General features: G+C 43.2%; 1 protein-coding gene across 1 annotated transcript in view; it reads left to right on the forward strand.

The window, feature by feature from the left end:
* Positions 1-14,575, forward strand: part of Tnfaip6 (TNF alpha induced protein 6) — a 21,049-nt gene extending 6,474 nt beyond the window's left edge. The window contains exons 2-6 of the mRNA XM_021194433.2: positions 2,073-2,210; positions 5,764-5,925; positions 9,292-9,520; positions 10,791-10,831; positions 14,221-14,575. Of these exons, the coding sequence (XP_021050092.1) occupies positions 2,073-2,210; positions 5,764-5,925; positions 9,292-9,520; positions 10,791-10,831; positions 14,221-14,384 (734 nt within the window). The 3' untranslated portion in view covers positions 14,385-14,575. The remainder of the gene's footprint in view (positions 1-2,072; positions 2,211-5,763; positions 5,926-9,291; positions 9,521-10,790; positions 10,832-14,220) is intronic.
* Positions 14,576-15,331: the final 756 nt, after the last annotated feature.

Genomic DNA, 15,331 nt, shown 5'->3' on the forward strand with positions numbered 1-15,331 from the left:
GGAGGGGGAGGGGGAGGGGGAGGGAAGGAAGGAAGGAAAGCAGGGCTGGAGAGATGCCTGTGGTTAAAGAGCATTGGTTGATCTTTCAGAGAATGGGGATTCCTCTGAAAATCCTCCTGTCAGGGTCACAACCCCCTGTAACTCTAATCCCAGCAGATTCAATACCCTCTTTCGGACTCCTCAGGCACAGACAAACATGCAGAGGAAAAAAAAAAAAAAACATGCATACACATAAATTTAAAAATTAACTTTAAAAAGATAACTATACTTTAGTTACCTGCTCATTCATGTCTAAATTCTTTGAGGGGACAGCAGGGTCTGGTCCACAGTACCTAGGAAATTTCATCGGGTTGCATGCTTCAGGGAATGAGGAAATTAATGACTGTGTAGAGGCTTTGCCTCATGAAGGAACCTGGACCACAAGTCATTACAAGGTGGAAATGATCTCCAGTGGTGATGAGCTGATGTTGCTAGCATGCTCTGGTCCATAAACATGGAACGTAGCTTCAGTTGGTAGAGTGCTTGTCTAGCATGCATAAAAGCCCTGCTCGGGTTCCCGGGTACCAAATAAAACCGTATTATATGCCTGTGATCCCAGAGCTCAAGGACTTCATCAGCTGCAAAGCCAATTAGGGGCCAGCCTGGCACGCGAGACCCTGCTTCAAAATAGGCAGCAATGGGCTTTTACCATCTGATTTAGGAGAGCTGGATCCTTTGAGTCCAGAAAAGCATGAAGCACGGCCAACACCATTTCCCGTCACGCCGTGGCAGAGTCGGTGTTAGTTTGAGGAAAAGAAAAGAAAAGAGTGAGTTGAATCAGGACATGTTTCTGGATCTGCGTCTTATGTGCTGAGGCACTCAGGAACTCCCTGGAAGCATCTCCACGGGGGCCGACTGGATAGATCAGTATACAAAAGCTTAGTAGGAATCTGGACAACTGGGTGGTTCTATCGGCACTATTGGAGATAAACTCGTGACCATCGTCTGGGGAGTCTCTTCACACTGTTTCTATGGAGACATCACTGCAGTCCCAAACAATTCACTGAAACAGTGACCCACTGGAAGGCAGGGTGTGTGTGTGACTTGCCATCGCCTAAACTATGCTGGGAACAACACATGAACAAACAAGTCAGGGAAAGAGGTTAGAGGGGAGCCAGGGTTTTTCTCAGGCATGGTCACATCTCTTTCCTTAGTGCTTAGTACTTGCTCGCTGAGGGCTCTATCAGATTTTCCCACAGTGTTTAAGTTCTTTACCAAATCTTCAGCTACATTGTCTTAATCAGATAGGCCATGTCCTCCCTCTTTGAGAGCTTCCATTTTCCACTGGCTTATTTTTACCTTCTAAGCTTCTAAGCTTCATCTACTATGAGCCTATCCAAGCACTTTTATGGCTTTTTTTTTTTTTTTTTTGTTTTGAGACAGGGTTTCTTTGTGTAGCCCTGACTATCCTGGAGCTAGCTCTGTAGACCAGGCTGGCCTTGAACTCACAAAAAAAAAAAAAAAAAAATTCCATTGACCCTTGCCTCCCTAAGCTGGGATCAAAGTAGGCACCACCATTGCCCAGTTTTTCTGGCTCTTCTTAAAGCCAAAGGAATACCAAGACTGTATTACTTAGCCGGGCAGTGGTATCGCATGCCTTTAGTCCCAGCACTTGGGAGGCAGAGGCAGGCGGATTTCTGAGTTCCAGGACAGCCAGGGCTACACAGAGAAACTCCGACTCAAAAAACCAAAATAAATAAATAAATAAATAAATAAATAAATAAATAAGACTGTATTACTTGTGGTTAGTCTAGAAATACAATATGATGCTATATTTAAATTTTTCATGCTGTCAGAAACTATTTAAACTCCAGTCTTTACGTGTCCAACCTATATCCCCCTAAAATTCTCCCTCATTCTTCCCCCCACCCCCGCAAAGCTTTCTAACAATAAAAACTAAACTACCGTGGCAGCTGACCTAGAAATTTCTTTGCCAAGAACATGTATCTGACGTAATCCTCCCGCTGGAGCAAAATTTCCTTTGTTCCACAAGAATGGATAATAGTGCATTGATGATGTTCTATAATACACAGAACAAGCAGCAGGCGTATACCACAGAGAAGCTCGGGCTGGCAGATACAAGCTCACCTACGCAGAAGCCAAGGCCGTATGTGAATTTGAAGGTGGTCGTCTCGCAACCTACAAGCAACTAGAAGCAGCCAGAAAAATTGGTAACTGGTTTCATAGTAGTTTTTCTTATTATTCATTTTCTGGGACTTGTGGGGGAAATCCACCTTTTCCATAACTCTTATGAGAATTTTTCTCTTGAGCCCTTTGCGACCGTTCTCTATGTGATGAGAATATCTGGGCTTCCCTCATTCCTTCTGCCTAGAGTCAGAAGTTCCTGGTAAGAGCATCTCACGAGGGTTGGGCACCGTCCAGTGAGAATTAAGAAAATACAAGTCATGGTGGAGTTACAGGGAGTTTGGGTGAGGAGCGGACATGAAATTCCCCATCAAAAGGAGCTTTGTTAGGAGAGAGAGCCTCCCAACACCACCAGGGGCAGCAGAGAAACGTGACTGGGACATGAAGATCGGGAGAACAAGAAGTAAGATGAGGCCTTTACCAGAGAGAGACAAAGAAAGACATGGGGAGAGCGGTCGAGGAGACCTGCTTTAAAAACCTGGAGAGGGGTTTCATTAGCAGAGGGCTTCAAGAGGGAGAGCAGGTGAGATACCCAACATGTATAGTTTGCCATGGACCTTGATGGAAAAGGTCTTTGAGTCCTAGGAACAAAGGGAGGTTTCAGACGGTTATAGATTTCTAGGGCGTGCCGGAAGCTCCACTCGTGATTTAACCCCGCTTAGTCCATGTGACTCCTGACACAGCACTGAGCCAAGTTCTAGCAGGACCACAGCTATGAAGGGGAGGGGGCTACGAGGTCACAGCACAGCATGCTTCTTAATTCTCTGTCCTCAAGATTTCTTAGAGAGAGAAAGAGGCAGATAGAGGGTCTGTGGTCTAAAAGTAAACACCAAAGGACAACACTACCCCAGTTACCTTGGTATCATTGAAACACTGTGTGCTAATGTTACTGTAATTGGTACTCCTTTAAATGTTGTCCTGTCTCTCTTGGCATGTTAATGTTGGTTTCCTCCGCTATTAAAGCATGCAATTTTACAAATCAATTTCCCTAGTAGTAGTGCAGGGTCTCTGACCACCCCAGCCAGCAGAGTAAAGATCCGAGGGAGGCAAGAAGGTTGTTTGGTTCAACGGGACTCAGTAGCTGCTGTTGGTTTAGACTTCAGGAGTCTGACCCCAAGTTTGCTTTAGGCATATTTAAGTACATCACAATTGATGACGGTTAACTCAATTCTGTGTGCACAATAAAACATGACTACATGGAAATTCTTTGTAAAGTACATGTGGTATTTTCCATAAAGATGGGGTCTATAGGTTGACAAGTTCACAACAGGGTCTGTAGTCTCAGCCACGCAGCTAGTGCAAAGGTCACCAGGCTATTAACCACGTCTGTTCCCAGACCTCTAGGCAGAAAATAGGTTACACATCCCTCCCTTTGAAGAGACAGCCCGGTGTGTTTAACATTCCCGGTTCCCCTGGTGCTTATCTGTGAGCACAAGGACTTCGGAGCCTCCCACAGTACTAGAAAAGTTAAAATTTAAGAAACTTTTCTCTTATTTTTAATTTGTTTATTTTTTTCAAAATAAGAGTCCCACTCTATAGCCCAGGCTGGCCTCAAACTTGTGATCTTCGTCAACCCTCAGCTAACCTCTGGCTGGGACAACAGGGACACACCACCACACATTTGTACCACTGTGCTGTAAGATTAAAAGCAGTGAGGTGGGTTTTATAGCGGTAGGAAAGAGAAACCGGGAAGATGCTAATGCCAAAATACTCCAGCAATTAACTATTGCTCTTATTTGGGCTGGCTTGATTTTTGCTTTTGTATATGTTGTTTATTTGTCTGTTTGCCCATGCTGATCTCAAATTCACTCGACAACCGAGGCTAGTTCCTCCTGAGCCTCCCAAATCTTGGGACTACAAACGTAGTCACACTATATAGCCCCAGTCTGAAACTTGACTGTAGAGCAGGCTAGCCTTGAACTCAGAGCTATCCCATCTATCTCTGCCTCCCAAGTGCTGAGATTAAAGGCATGGACCACCACACCTGGCTACTATGATTTGCTTCTTATTTAAAAAGCTAGCTACCGGGCTGGTGAGATGGCTCAGTGGGTAAGAGCACCCAACTGCTCTTCCGAAGGTCCAGAGTTCAAATCCCAGCAACCACATGGTGGCTCATAACCATCCCTAACAAGATCTGACACCCTCTTCTGGAGTGTCTGAAAACAGCTACAGTGTACTTACATATAATAAACAAATAAATCTTTAAAAAAAAAAAAAAAAAAAGCTAGCTACCTTCTCCCCTGTGACGCCTCTGGCAGAGCCTACACTAGTTTTATACTTTGTTCAAGCAAGACAAACACGCAGCAGTAAATTACCCCACGGCAGCAGAAAGGGATCGTGTCCAAGATCTCCACTGATAAGCAGTAGCCAAGGATGTTCAAGTCCTATGGATCAAACCCAGGGCCACACCCTGCTGCACGGGCTCAGGCTTGCAGCCATCCACCAGCATTCACGTCTCCTTTGTGTTTATTTGCTTGCTTCTGTGACTTTTATTTGTGTATTTTTGTGTTTTTGAGACAAAGTCTTGCTGGTCTCAAACTTGTGGTCCTCCTGCCTCAGACGCCCGAGTAAAGATATTATGGGCATGAATACCCTGCATATTTTAAGTCAGAGATTGCTTCTAGTATCTACCGTAATATGAGCACCATGTAAATACAGCACTGAGAAACTAATGACAAGAAAGGCACCTGGACACGTTCAGATGTACTTTTTTGTCTGGCAGAGATTGGATTTAGGGTATCGACCATCTGAGGCCAGTGCCCTGCCACTGAGCTACAGCTCATCTCAGACGCAGTTCTGTAAGGAAGCAATTATCATTCCCAGTTGGTTGGGTGCACAGATGGATGGCTGAAGGTTTTCATTTAAATGCACACCTAGCTTCTCAGACAACTGCCCAAACGACCTGAAACCAATGGTACTCAGACTCAGACATGGCCCTCAATTCTAATCTATCTGCATTCGTTTTTGTTTTCAAATAGAACCACTAGCTAGTAAAAGTCAGAATTCAAATTTTATAGCTAGGCATGGTGGCTGCATGCCTGCCACCCTGGTAGCACTAGGAGTTCAAGGTCAGCCTTAACAAACACAGCATTTAAGGCCAGCCTGGATGATAGGAAATCATGTCTCAAGAAAAAATGGTGAGCCAGGCATGGTGGCTTGAATCCTAGGACACAGGAGGCAGAGGCAGGTGGATCTCTGTGAATTCAAAGCCAGCCTGCTCTACAAATCAAGTTCCAGGACAGCCAGGAATATTCAGAGAAACCCTGGTCTTGAAAACAAAACACAAAACAAAACAAAGCAGAAAGAAAAAAAAAAGATATGTTTTATTTGTATTCAGACTTCGGTTTAGTGTTTTGTTGGTGGTGCCCAAGTATTAACCTAAGGTCCAAGGCTTGGTATTCCACCTCACTGTGTAGCCAAGTCTGACTTTGATCTTAAAATCCTTCTGCCTCAGCTTCCAGAGTACTACAATTGCAAGGTTTTCCTATTTCTCAAGGTTTGGCCCCTTGAGAAACTCACGGTAGGGAGTGGTCGTCTTTTCCTACTAAATGAATCCCTAAGCTTCTCTTCCTCTTTCAGGATTTCATGTCTGTGCTGCTGGATGGATGGCCAAGGGTAGAGTCGGATACCCCATTGTGAAACCTGGGCCCAACTGTGGATTTGGGAAAACGGGTATCATCGATTATGGAATCCGGCTCAACAGGAGCGAGCGGTGGGATGCCTATTGCTACAACCCACACGGTTTGTTCTTTAAAATGATAATTCTGTGCTTGCAAAAGTAGTTACATAAACAACAGCAGCAAAGCTGTTACCTACCAAGAGATGACGAAAGAAAACAGCTTTTCCATCTAAAAATGAGTAAATGTGGTGATGGTGATGACAATATTATACCCACCATTCATAGGTCCTTTCTTGCTATTCAGGGACCTGAAGTGTGTTCCCGCCTTCATATTCCCACTAAAGAGTAAGAATTATTCTTTGTTTATGTTCTTAGGGTTAAAAAGCAGACTCTTATTTTCAGATATATTCTCCCAGACAACATAACAATGTTATTTACTACATCACAGAGACTTTCTGGCATTTGCTAGTACACTGATGTGATGAAGTGTTGGATCTACCTTATATGAAATTCCATATCATAGTAGGAGGATGATAGCCACAATCTAGGCTGCTGTCGCAGTCTTGCTTAATAGTACTGACTATCACAGAGCAGCCTTGCATGTCCATAAGCAACATATAGCACAAAATTAAGTGGATTCCAAGTAGAATTTTTCTTAGAGCTGGACACTACATGTTATGCAGTGAGTGGGTATCTTTGGCAGGCCCATGCCAAGGTGTACTCCTGAGAAATCACACCATGCTACAGATCTGGTGTAAAAGAGGTTTGTTGGAGGAAGGAAGGAGAGTGAGGACCTGGGGAAAGGATAAAGGCAGACAAGTGGACATGTGAACAGACAGACAGACAGACAGGGAACAGAACCATGAGAACAGGAAGAGGGGTGTGTGTGTGTGTGTGTGTGTGTGTGTGTGTGTGCAGAGATGGGCGGAGGACACTGAGAACACAGAGAGAGCTTCAGTGGAGGGTAGGGCCTCCCCATCCATCCCTTCCCCCCCCCCCCCCCCCCACACCCTTCCTCCCTCCCAGACCTGGTGGTGGAGGCAGGTCATGACATTAACAGCTGCTAGGTCTCTGAGAGTAGGCCAGTGGATTTGCCTGTACACTAACAATACATTCATTCAAAACAAAGTACAAGGCATTTATCACAGGACTATGACCAACAAATCATTTTGGTTCCTTGTTTTGTTTTGTTTTGTTTGGGTTTTGTTTTTGTAACTGCTGTTGCTGTTTTGGGGGTTTCGTTTGTTTTGTTTTGGTTTGTCTTTGTTTTTTAGACAGGGTCTCATTGTTCACCCCTGGCTGGCCTGAAACTCACTATGTAGACCAGGTTGACCTCGAACTCACAGAGTGCTGGGATTGAAGGTGTGTGGCACCATACCTGGACCAAATCAATTTGTATACACCACAACGCTTTTAGTCCTAGCCTGTACTATACTACTGTTATTGTTAATTATTGCCAGAGTCTAGAGTGAAGCCAGGTTTGGTAGCATATGTCTTTAATCTCAGCCGTTGGGAGACAGAAGCTGGCAGATCTCTGAATTTGATGTTAGCCTGGTCTACATAGTGAATCCCCAACCATCCAAAGCTGTATAGGGAGACCCTGTCTCAAAAATACACAACAAAGCCAAATCATAGGATAAATGAAGCTGTGTTAATGAAAGGGATCTTCCAGAATCCATTGTCATCTAATACGGATATCATCTTAGTTCATAAATCTTTATAAATTGCTGCCTCTTCTCTGGCAGCTAAGTACTTATTCTGGGAATATGTGCACAGAATCCTGGGAGAGTGGCTCTTTCCCAGTTCTCAGGACACCCAGTTTCTCTAGACTTGGTGTGTTGATTATATATGGTGGGGAACAGCTTGAGGGACAGAGAGCTCCCTAACCCGCTACGAGGAAAATAGCTTGTCAGAACGCATTGGAATAAAAAACTAATATCAGAAAAGTTGAGCAATCTTCATTAAAATCACCGAGTTAGAGCTGATGGAAACGAGCTAGAATAGGCGCTGTACGTTTGCGGAGGTGGGGGCTGGAAAGTTGGCTCAGAGGCTAAGAGCACTTGCTGCCCTTGCACAGGGTCAGTTTTCATTCCTAGCACCCACATTGTGGCTCACAACCCTCCATAACTCTAGTTCCAGGGATCCCAAAGCCCGTTCTTCACTTCTGAAGCCAGGCGTGTTCATGCAAGTGTTCAAGAATACGGTTACTCATTCAGGTTAGGATGTGTGAAATGATGCAGGCTAGCCTCATGTATGAGTGCTTTGGTTTTTAAGACAGAATTTCACTGTGCAGAAAAAAAAAAGTCTCTCTCTTTCTCTCTCTCTGTCTCTCTCTCTCCCTCTCTCCCTCTCCCCCTCTCTCCCTCTCCCTCTCTCTTATCTCTCCTTCAATCCCTTTCTCCCTTCCTCCTTCCTTCCCTCCCTCCCTTCCACTCTTCCTTCCTCATTTCCTTCCTTCTTCCTCCCTCCCTCCTCCTTTCTTCCCCTTCCTCCCTCCCTCTCTTCCTTCCTCCCTCTCTCCTTCCTCCCTTCCTCCTTCCTTTCTTCCCTCCCTTCCTCCCTCCTCCTCCCTCTTTCTCCAGAGTGTCACTGTGTATCCCTGGTTGGCCTTGAATTCACTATATAGACTACTACACTGGCTTCAAACTCACAGAGGTTCGCCTACCTCTGTTTCTAGAGTGCATCACCATTGTCAATATGTACGAATGTTATCTTTACCAATTAAAGTAATAAGCCAGGCCTGGTTGTACAGGCCTATAATCCACCAAGTGGAAGATATAGGTAGGAAGATCAAGGCTCAAAAACCGTGTTGGCTACATAGCAAGTTCAAGGCTAGCTTGGGCTATATGAGACCTTGTCTTTAAAAGACATATAACAATATTAATAGCTACTTATTGAATGTATTCTTGCTTGACCTGGTAACACAGGGCTGAATCCTAGCACTCCATGGACTGAGGCAAGAAAATTGAGACTTTAAGGCTAACCTGAGCTACAAATGAAATTTCCTTTTTTTTTTTTTTTTTTTTTTGAAAAAGAGTATTTTTAGACAAAGTTTTCAAGTTGGAGAGATAACACGGCTATTAGAGTGACCTGAATTCAAGATCCAGAAGGAACTTTCTGTTGTTGATGATGATAGGGTTTTTATTTTTTGAGACAGTCTTTTTACACAACAATGACTTACCTGAAATTTCCTATGAAGACAGGTTGGCCTTGAACTCACAGAAATTTGCCTCTTAGGTGCTGAGATGAAACTCCCAGAACTCATGCTAACAAACATACAAAAGCACACACACACACACACAGAGAGAGAGAGAGAGAGAGAGAGAGAGAGAGAAAGAGAATAAAATTTTTAAGTTTAAAGAAAATTTAGAAATTATTACCAGCTACAAGATTATACAACATATTATAGATCATGTATTGTGATTTCTTTAGTATTTCATATAAAAATAATATATAAGGTCTAAGTGAACTTTCTTTTCCTATTTCAGCAAAGGAGTGTGGCGGTGTCTTCACAGATCCAAAGCGAATTTTTAAATCCCCGGGCTTCCCAAATGAGTATGATGACAACCAGGTCTGCTACTGGCACATCCGGCTCAAGTACGGTCAGCGCATTCACCTGAGCTTTTTGGACTTTGACCTTGAACATGACCCAGGCTGCTTGGCTGATTATGTAGAAATCTATGACAGTTACGATGACGTCCACGGCTTTGTAGGAAGGTAGGAGCTGTTTGCCCACCCAGCACGGTCAGAGAACTTCCGGTATTCATCTGACCCTCCTTTAGCTTTCGCTCCAAGTGTTCCTGTGATAATTGTGCGTTATCTCTACTCTCCCCAGCAGAAAGTAATCCTTTTTCCCTCTCCTCCCCTTTCCTCCCACCTCCCTCTCCTCTTCTTCCTCCCCAACCTTCCTCTCCTCTTTCTTTTTTTTAAGATTTATTTATTTTATGTATACGAGTACACCGTAGCTGTCAGACACACCAGAAGAGGGCATCGGATCCCATTACAGATGGTTGTGAGCCACCTGTGATTACTAGGAATTGAACTCAGGACCTCTGGAAGAGCAGTCAGTGCTCTTAACCCCTGAGCCATCTCTCCAGCCCCCTCCTCCCCTCTGTCTGCAGACCTGGGACTGCAGGCTAGCCTTAAGCTCATTATGTAGTTCAGGCAGGCCTTGAACCCCTGATCCTCCTGCCTCCACCTCCAAAGTGCTGGGTATACGGGCATACTTCTTCACACCTGGCTTTCATATAACGTGCCAAGAAAGGATTTTTTTTTTTTCTTAGCAGGCTGTACCTATACTAATTACAGAAGCACTGACAGCTGCCTTTGATTGTTGTTATAAAACCTCATTGTCTGGTTATTCAACCCCTCACGTGACTAAAGACTCGGGGAATGAAATTTCTGTTAAAATGTTCAAGTCAGTCCCTCCCTCCCTCGCTCTCATTTTGGTTACAGGGGAAGTCTTCTGTAGCCCAAGCTAGCCTCAAACTCATTATATAACTGAGAATGACTTTGAGCTTGATTCTTCTGCCACCAACTCATGTTAAAAAAAATAAATAAATAAGAAATTAAAGATAGCCAGACAGTGGTGGTGCATGCCTTCAATCCTAGCACTCGGGTGATAGGTGGATCTCTGAGTTTGAGGCCAGTCTGATCTATAGAACGAGTTCCAGAACAACCAGGGTACACGGAGTAACCCTGTCTCAAAGAATAAAAAAATAAATAAATAAAAAATAAAAAATTAAAATTAAATTGATTCATTGGGAGGCAGAGGCCAGCAGTTCTCGGTCTACATAGTGAGTGAGTTCCAGGCCAATCAGGGCTACATGAGTGGGACCCCGTCTGAAAAATAAGTTTCTTGTAATTAGAGAAAAGTGAGCCATTATTTGTGGGGAATAGAGTGTTTAGTTATAAATATGAGCCAAATCAACAGCTGTGTGCTTCTTTGTGTGTGTGACTGCTCTTTTCTTAAAAAATTCCCTTTCAGATACTGCGGCGATGAACTTCCAGAAGACATCATTAGCACAGGTAATACCCAAGTCACTGCAAAATTTCCATTTGCTTTTCCTCGGCGTCCTCAAAGTTATTACCATTCCTTTGCCCTTTACACTTGAGAGAACTGAAACTCGAGACAGTTCATTAGCTTGCAATAGTGTCAGTTTTTATTGTTAAGACTTTGGCCAACTCTGTGATCAGAATGATGTGTGTGGACAGCTCTCGTTGGCAGGCATCGAGAATCCACCAGTCCCTTAGAGCTGCTGTTGGCACAAGGATCCAGAGTGGTAATAAATGTGTAAAGACCGGGCGTTGGTGGCGCACGCCTTTAGTCCCAGCCCTTGGGAGGCAGAGGCAGGTGGATTTCTGAGTTCGAGGCCAGCCTGGTCTACAAAGCGAGTTCCAGGACAATCAGGGCTATACAGAGAAACCCTGTCTCGAAAAACCAAAATAAATAAATAAATAAATAAATGTGTAAAGACTGGCAATGCGCTCAGTAGCGGAGTCCTTGCTTTACATATGCGGTGGCCTTAGGTTTGACTCCCAGTACAGATGATGATGATGATGACGATGATGACAATGGCAGAAAATTCTCGTTCATAAAAGACTGGAATGAATTGTCAAGTAAACACAGCACCCACTGTAGTAAACGAATGCATTCTTAGTATCACATTTCTTTCCCAGTTACAACATCCCTTTCCCAGTACATCCCAGTACTTTCAGCAGCCATTGCATAAGAAAAGAGAAGTTGTTAAACCAGGCAGTTATGGCTTTGATTCCAGCCCTCAGGAGGCAGATCAGGCCAGCCTGGTCTACACATTGAGTTTCTGGACAGCCAGGGCTACACAGAGAAACCCTGTCTTGGATAAAACAAAACAGAACCACAAAACAACAACAACAACAACAAAACAAAAACAGGAACTACTGGGGGGCCAAGCCTTGATAAAAAGGTTTCAAAGGTTTCCTGTTTGGCCACCACAGGATTCTTTTTGTATGCTAATTTATGCAGTAAATCTCAAAAGGCTAGAAATACCAGGCAATGCTTGCTGACACACACACACACACACACACACATACATACACCCTGAAGTTATCTCATATACTATGTTCTAAGAAATAATGTCCTCAAAAGATGCCCCTAGTAACCTAAATTAATCACAATAGGCAACACTACTCTTTAAGTTTAAACTGCTTTTTTTTTTTTTTTTTTTTTTTTTTTTTTAGCTAAAACCGTCATTTTCTGGGAAATCTTTGTTTTCTTTCTCTTTCCAGCGCCGGCACTTGGCATTCTGATAGCTTCTGTTTTCTCTCCAAGTCGTAAAATTATCACAGTGCTTCTCACCTAAGAACAGCACACAGCTCAGGGCCCAGCCAAGGCAGTGCCAAGTGCTTCTCGGTGCCTGTCACACCCAGTCTTGCCGCGGAGTTCTGAGGTGTCATTTTTTACAAGCTGCGAAGCTCTCTACTCTGTCCTTGAATGATTACTGTTGAAAGCTTATTAATTTGTTATTGCTGCGGTCCAGGGAAACCCACTATAAATAAACCTCTTATCTCTCTTTTCTCCAGGGCAGACTCTATGTTAACAGAACATCTGAAATGAGATTGGCTTTAGGGCTCTACTAGGGAGTTGGGGCCTGAAGGTTTTTCTTCAAAAAACCAACAGCAGAGCTGGGTGTGGATGCAGAGGCAGGAGGACCACACAGGGATTTAAGGCTAGCCTAGGCTATGTACAGTCTCAGGGCTACCACCTACAAAGTTTGAAACAGAGTCCCAACTAAGATTGGATTTAAAATCTATGTAGCTGAAAAATCAAAACCAAAATCCTGATCCTCCAGTCTCAGTCTGAATGGTTCAAGGCATGCCTAGCCAACCAGGGCTTCATTTACAGTACAAATTATATATATATATAATCAGATAAATCTTCCAGTGTCAGAAAAATACAGTGTGACAAATGGAACATGAAGTCTGTAGCCAGGTGGCCTGGACTTGAGCTAAGCTCAGCCAGACAATATCACCTCCTTGGCTTTGGCAACGATCACCTAGTCTTTTGACTCAAGGTCATATCTATAATGACATGTAATATATATGCTTGTTTTGTTTTTTTAATTATGGATTGAGGATCTAAGTTAAGAAAGGCTTCCAGGGCTACCAGGATGGCTCAGAGGTTAAGAGCACTTGTGGTTCCTGCAGAGTCCCGGCTTCAGTTCCCAGAATTCACACGGTGGCCTACCAGCATCCCCAAATCCAGTTCCAGAGGCTCTGATGCCCTCTTCTGACTTTGAAGAGACCAGACTTTTATGTGCTGCACACATATACATACATGCAGACAAAGCGCTCCTGCACATGTAACATAATGGAAGTAAATATAAAAATAAAATAACAATTTTTATAAAATGCCTCTGCAGGTAAAAGTGGAAAGGAAGATTCACCTCCACGAGGTTGACCTCTGACCTCACGTGCACACTATGGCAAGCTCTCACGCTCACAAATGTCAACAACACATCCATACACACAATAATAATTTCTATTAAATCGTTCCTCCTGAAATATTCTTATGTATTATTTTGGCACTTTCTCGTCAACATGTTAAGGTGCATTTTAATTCCATAATAGGAAGTAGGCCTTTAGGTTTATTTTTTGGCTTTCTTTTTAAAAATATGTATATTAATTTATTGATCAATTTATTATTACTATCATTTCATTTTCATTATCATTTTGTTATAGACACACTCTCACTCTATAACCCTAGCTGGTCAGACTGGTAGAGGCCACCACACATTGCCTTAAGCTTGCTTCTTAACAATGGAAAATTTGCTGCTCCCCATCAGTTAGAAAATAGCCCATCCACACCGCAAGTTCTTCTATTTCTGTGGACCAGTCCTTAAGAATCATTGCTTTAACTCTTTGATGGTATGGATCAAATCCAGAATCTCAACATGCTAGGCAGGCACCGCATCTTTCTTTTTTTGGTTTTTCGAGACAGGGTTTCTCTGTATAGCCCTGGCTGTCCTGGAACTCACTTTGTAGACCAGGCTGACCTCGAACTCAGAAATCCGCCTGCCTCTGCCTCCCGAGTGCAGGGATTAAAGGCGTGCGCCACCACGCCCGGCCAGGCACCGCATCTTAAAACTGTGTTTATTTCATTTCATTTGGAGAGGCAGAAGGGTGCAGGAGAGCCGAGCCCTGGAGAATCTTCTAAAACAGAAAAGACTTCTCCCACATGAGACAAGAGGCCCAAAGTTAAATATAAAACTCCCTCACTGGCTCCTCTGTACAGGGCAACTACAGACACTACATCCCGTGAGAAGGCATGTCTGCACTCCGGGACTCGTTTACATCATTATCTGTTCTTCTGTGAGATGAATTGTGGAACAAATCACTCTGGAGTAACCTCCCTGTTCTTTGTGTGCCTCCCCACCCAGGAAATGTCATGACCTTGAAGTTTCTGAGTGATGCATCTGTCACAGCTGGAGGCTTCCAGATTAAATACGTCACAGTGGATCCTGCATCGAAATCTAGTCAAGCCAAAAATACAAGTACTACTGGAAATAAAAAGTTCTTACCTGGAAGGTTTAGCCATCTATAAAAAAATTGTTTTTTAAAAAAAGATATTCAAAACATCCAGTACAATATTTATATTTGTAGCTCTTGGACCTCATTTGTTCTCTTTTGTATTTTTATTATTAACATGTATTTATTATTTTTCCAAATGTGAAAGCAATATCTAATTATGGGGAAAACTGACAAATACAGAGAACTCCAATGAGTTTAAAAAAAAAAAACCAAAAACTCATAATTATACTACACAAAAATAAGTAATGTTTGTCTTTCATTTGTTTTTCTACTTGTAGTATATGTATATATGTAACTCCATGATTTGCATTTGAATGTTGGCATTCTGCCTTATGTATAGTTTTGTAACCTGATATTTTTAACCTTGACATTTTATAGCTCAAGCAGTTCCCAAGATCGCTGAGTTTTCTACAAAATGGGACTTTGAGTAGTTGTAAATATGATTGTTCCCTGCTTTATTTAAGCTAAATTTATATTAGGATTTAAGGTTGTTTTCATAAATATTGCTGTAATAAATACTCTTGGACATAAATATTTTGTAGCTCTTGACTTTTATAGGGACATAAGCCTAGACATAGACATGCAAATCAGAGACTAATTAAAATAGAATCTTCTGTCCCCCCTCCCTCCCTCCCTCCCTCCCTCCCTCCCTTCCTTCCTTTTTCCAAGACAGGGGTTCTCTAACAGCCCTGACTGTCCTAGAACTCATTTTGTAGACCAGACTATCCTTGAACTCATAGAGATTTTACCTGCCTCTGCTGCCTCCCAAGGGCTGGTGTACACCATCCCTGCTTGGTGAACCTTTCTTTTTTTAGAAGTTTGAATGTGTTCTCTCTCTCTCTCTCTCTCTCTCTCTCTCTCTCTCTCCATCTCGGGCTCTGTGCCGGTTGGTTGCTTGGTTGGTTGCTTCAAGCCCAACAAAAGTACTGAGCTGAGGACATGGGGAGGCGAGATCTCTCT

The sequence above is a fragment of the Mus pahari genome, chromosome 3 (assembly GCF_900095145.1).
Source record: "Mus pahari chromosome 3, PAHARI_EIJ_v1.1, whole genome shotgun sequence".
NCBI classification, from domain to species: domain Eukaryota; kingdom Metazoa; phylum Chordata; class Mammalia; order Rodentia; family Muridae; genus Mus; species Mus pahari.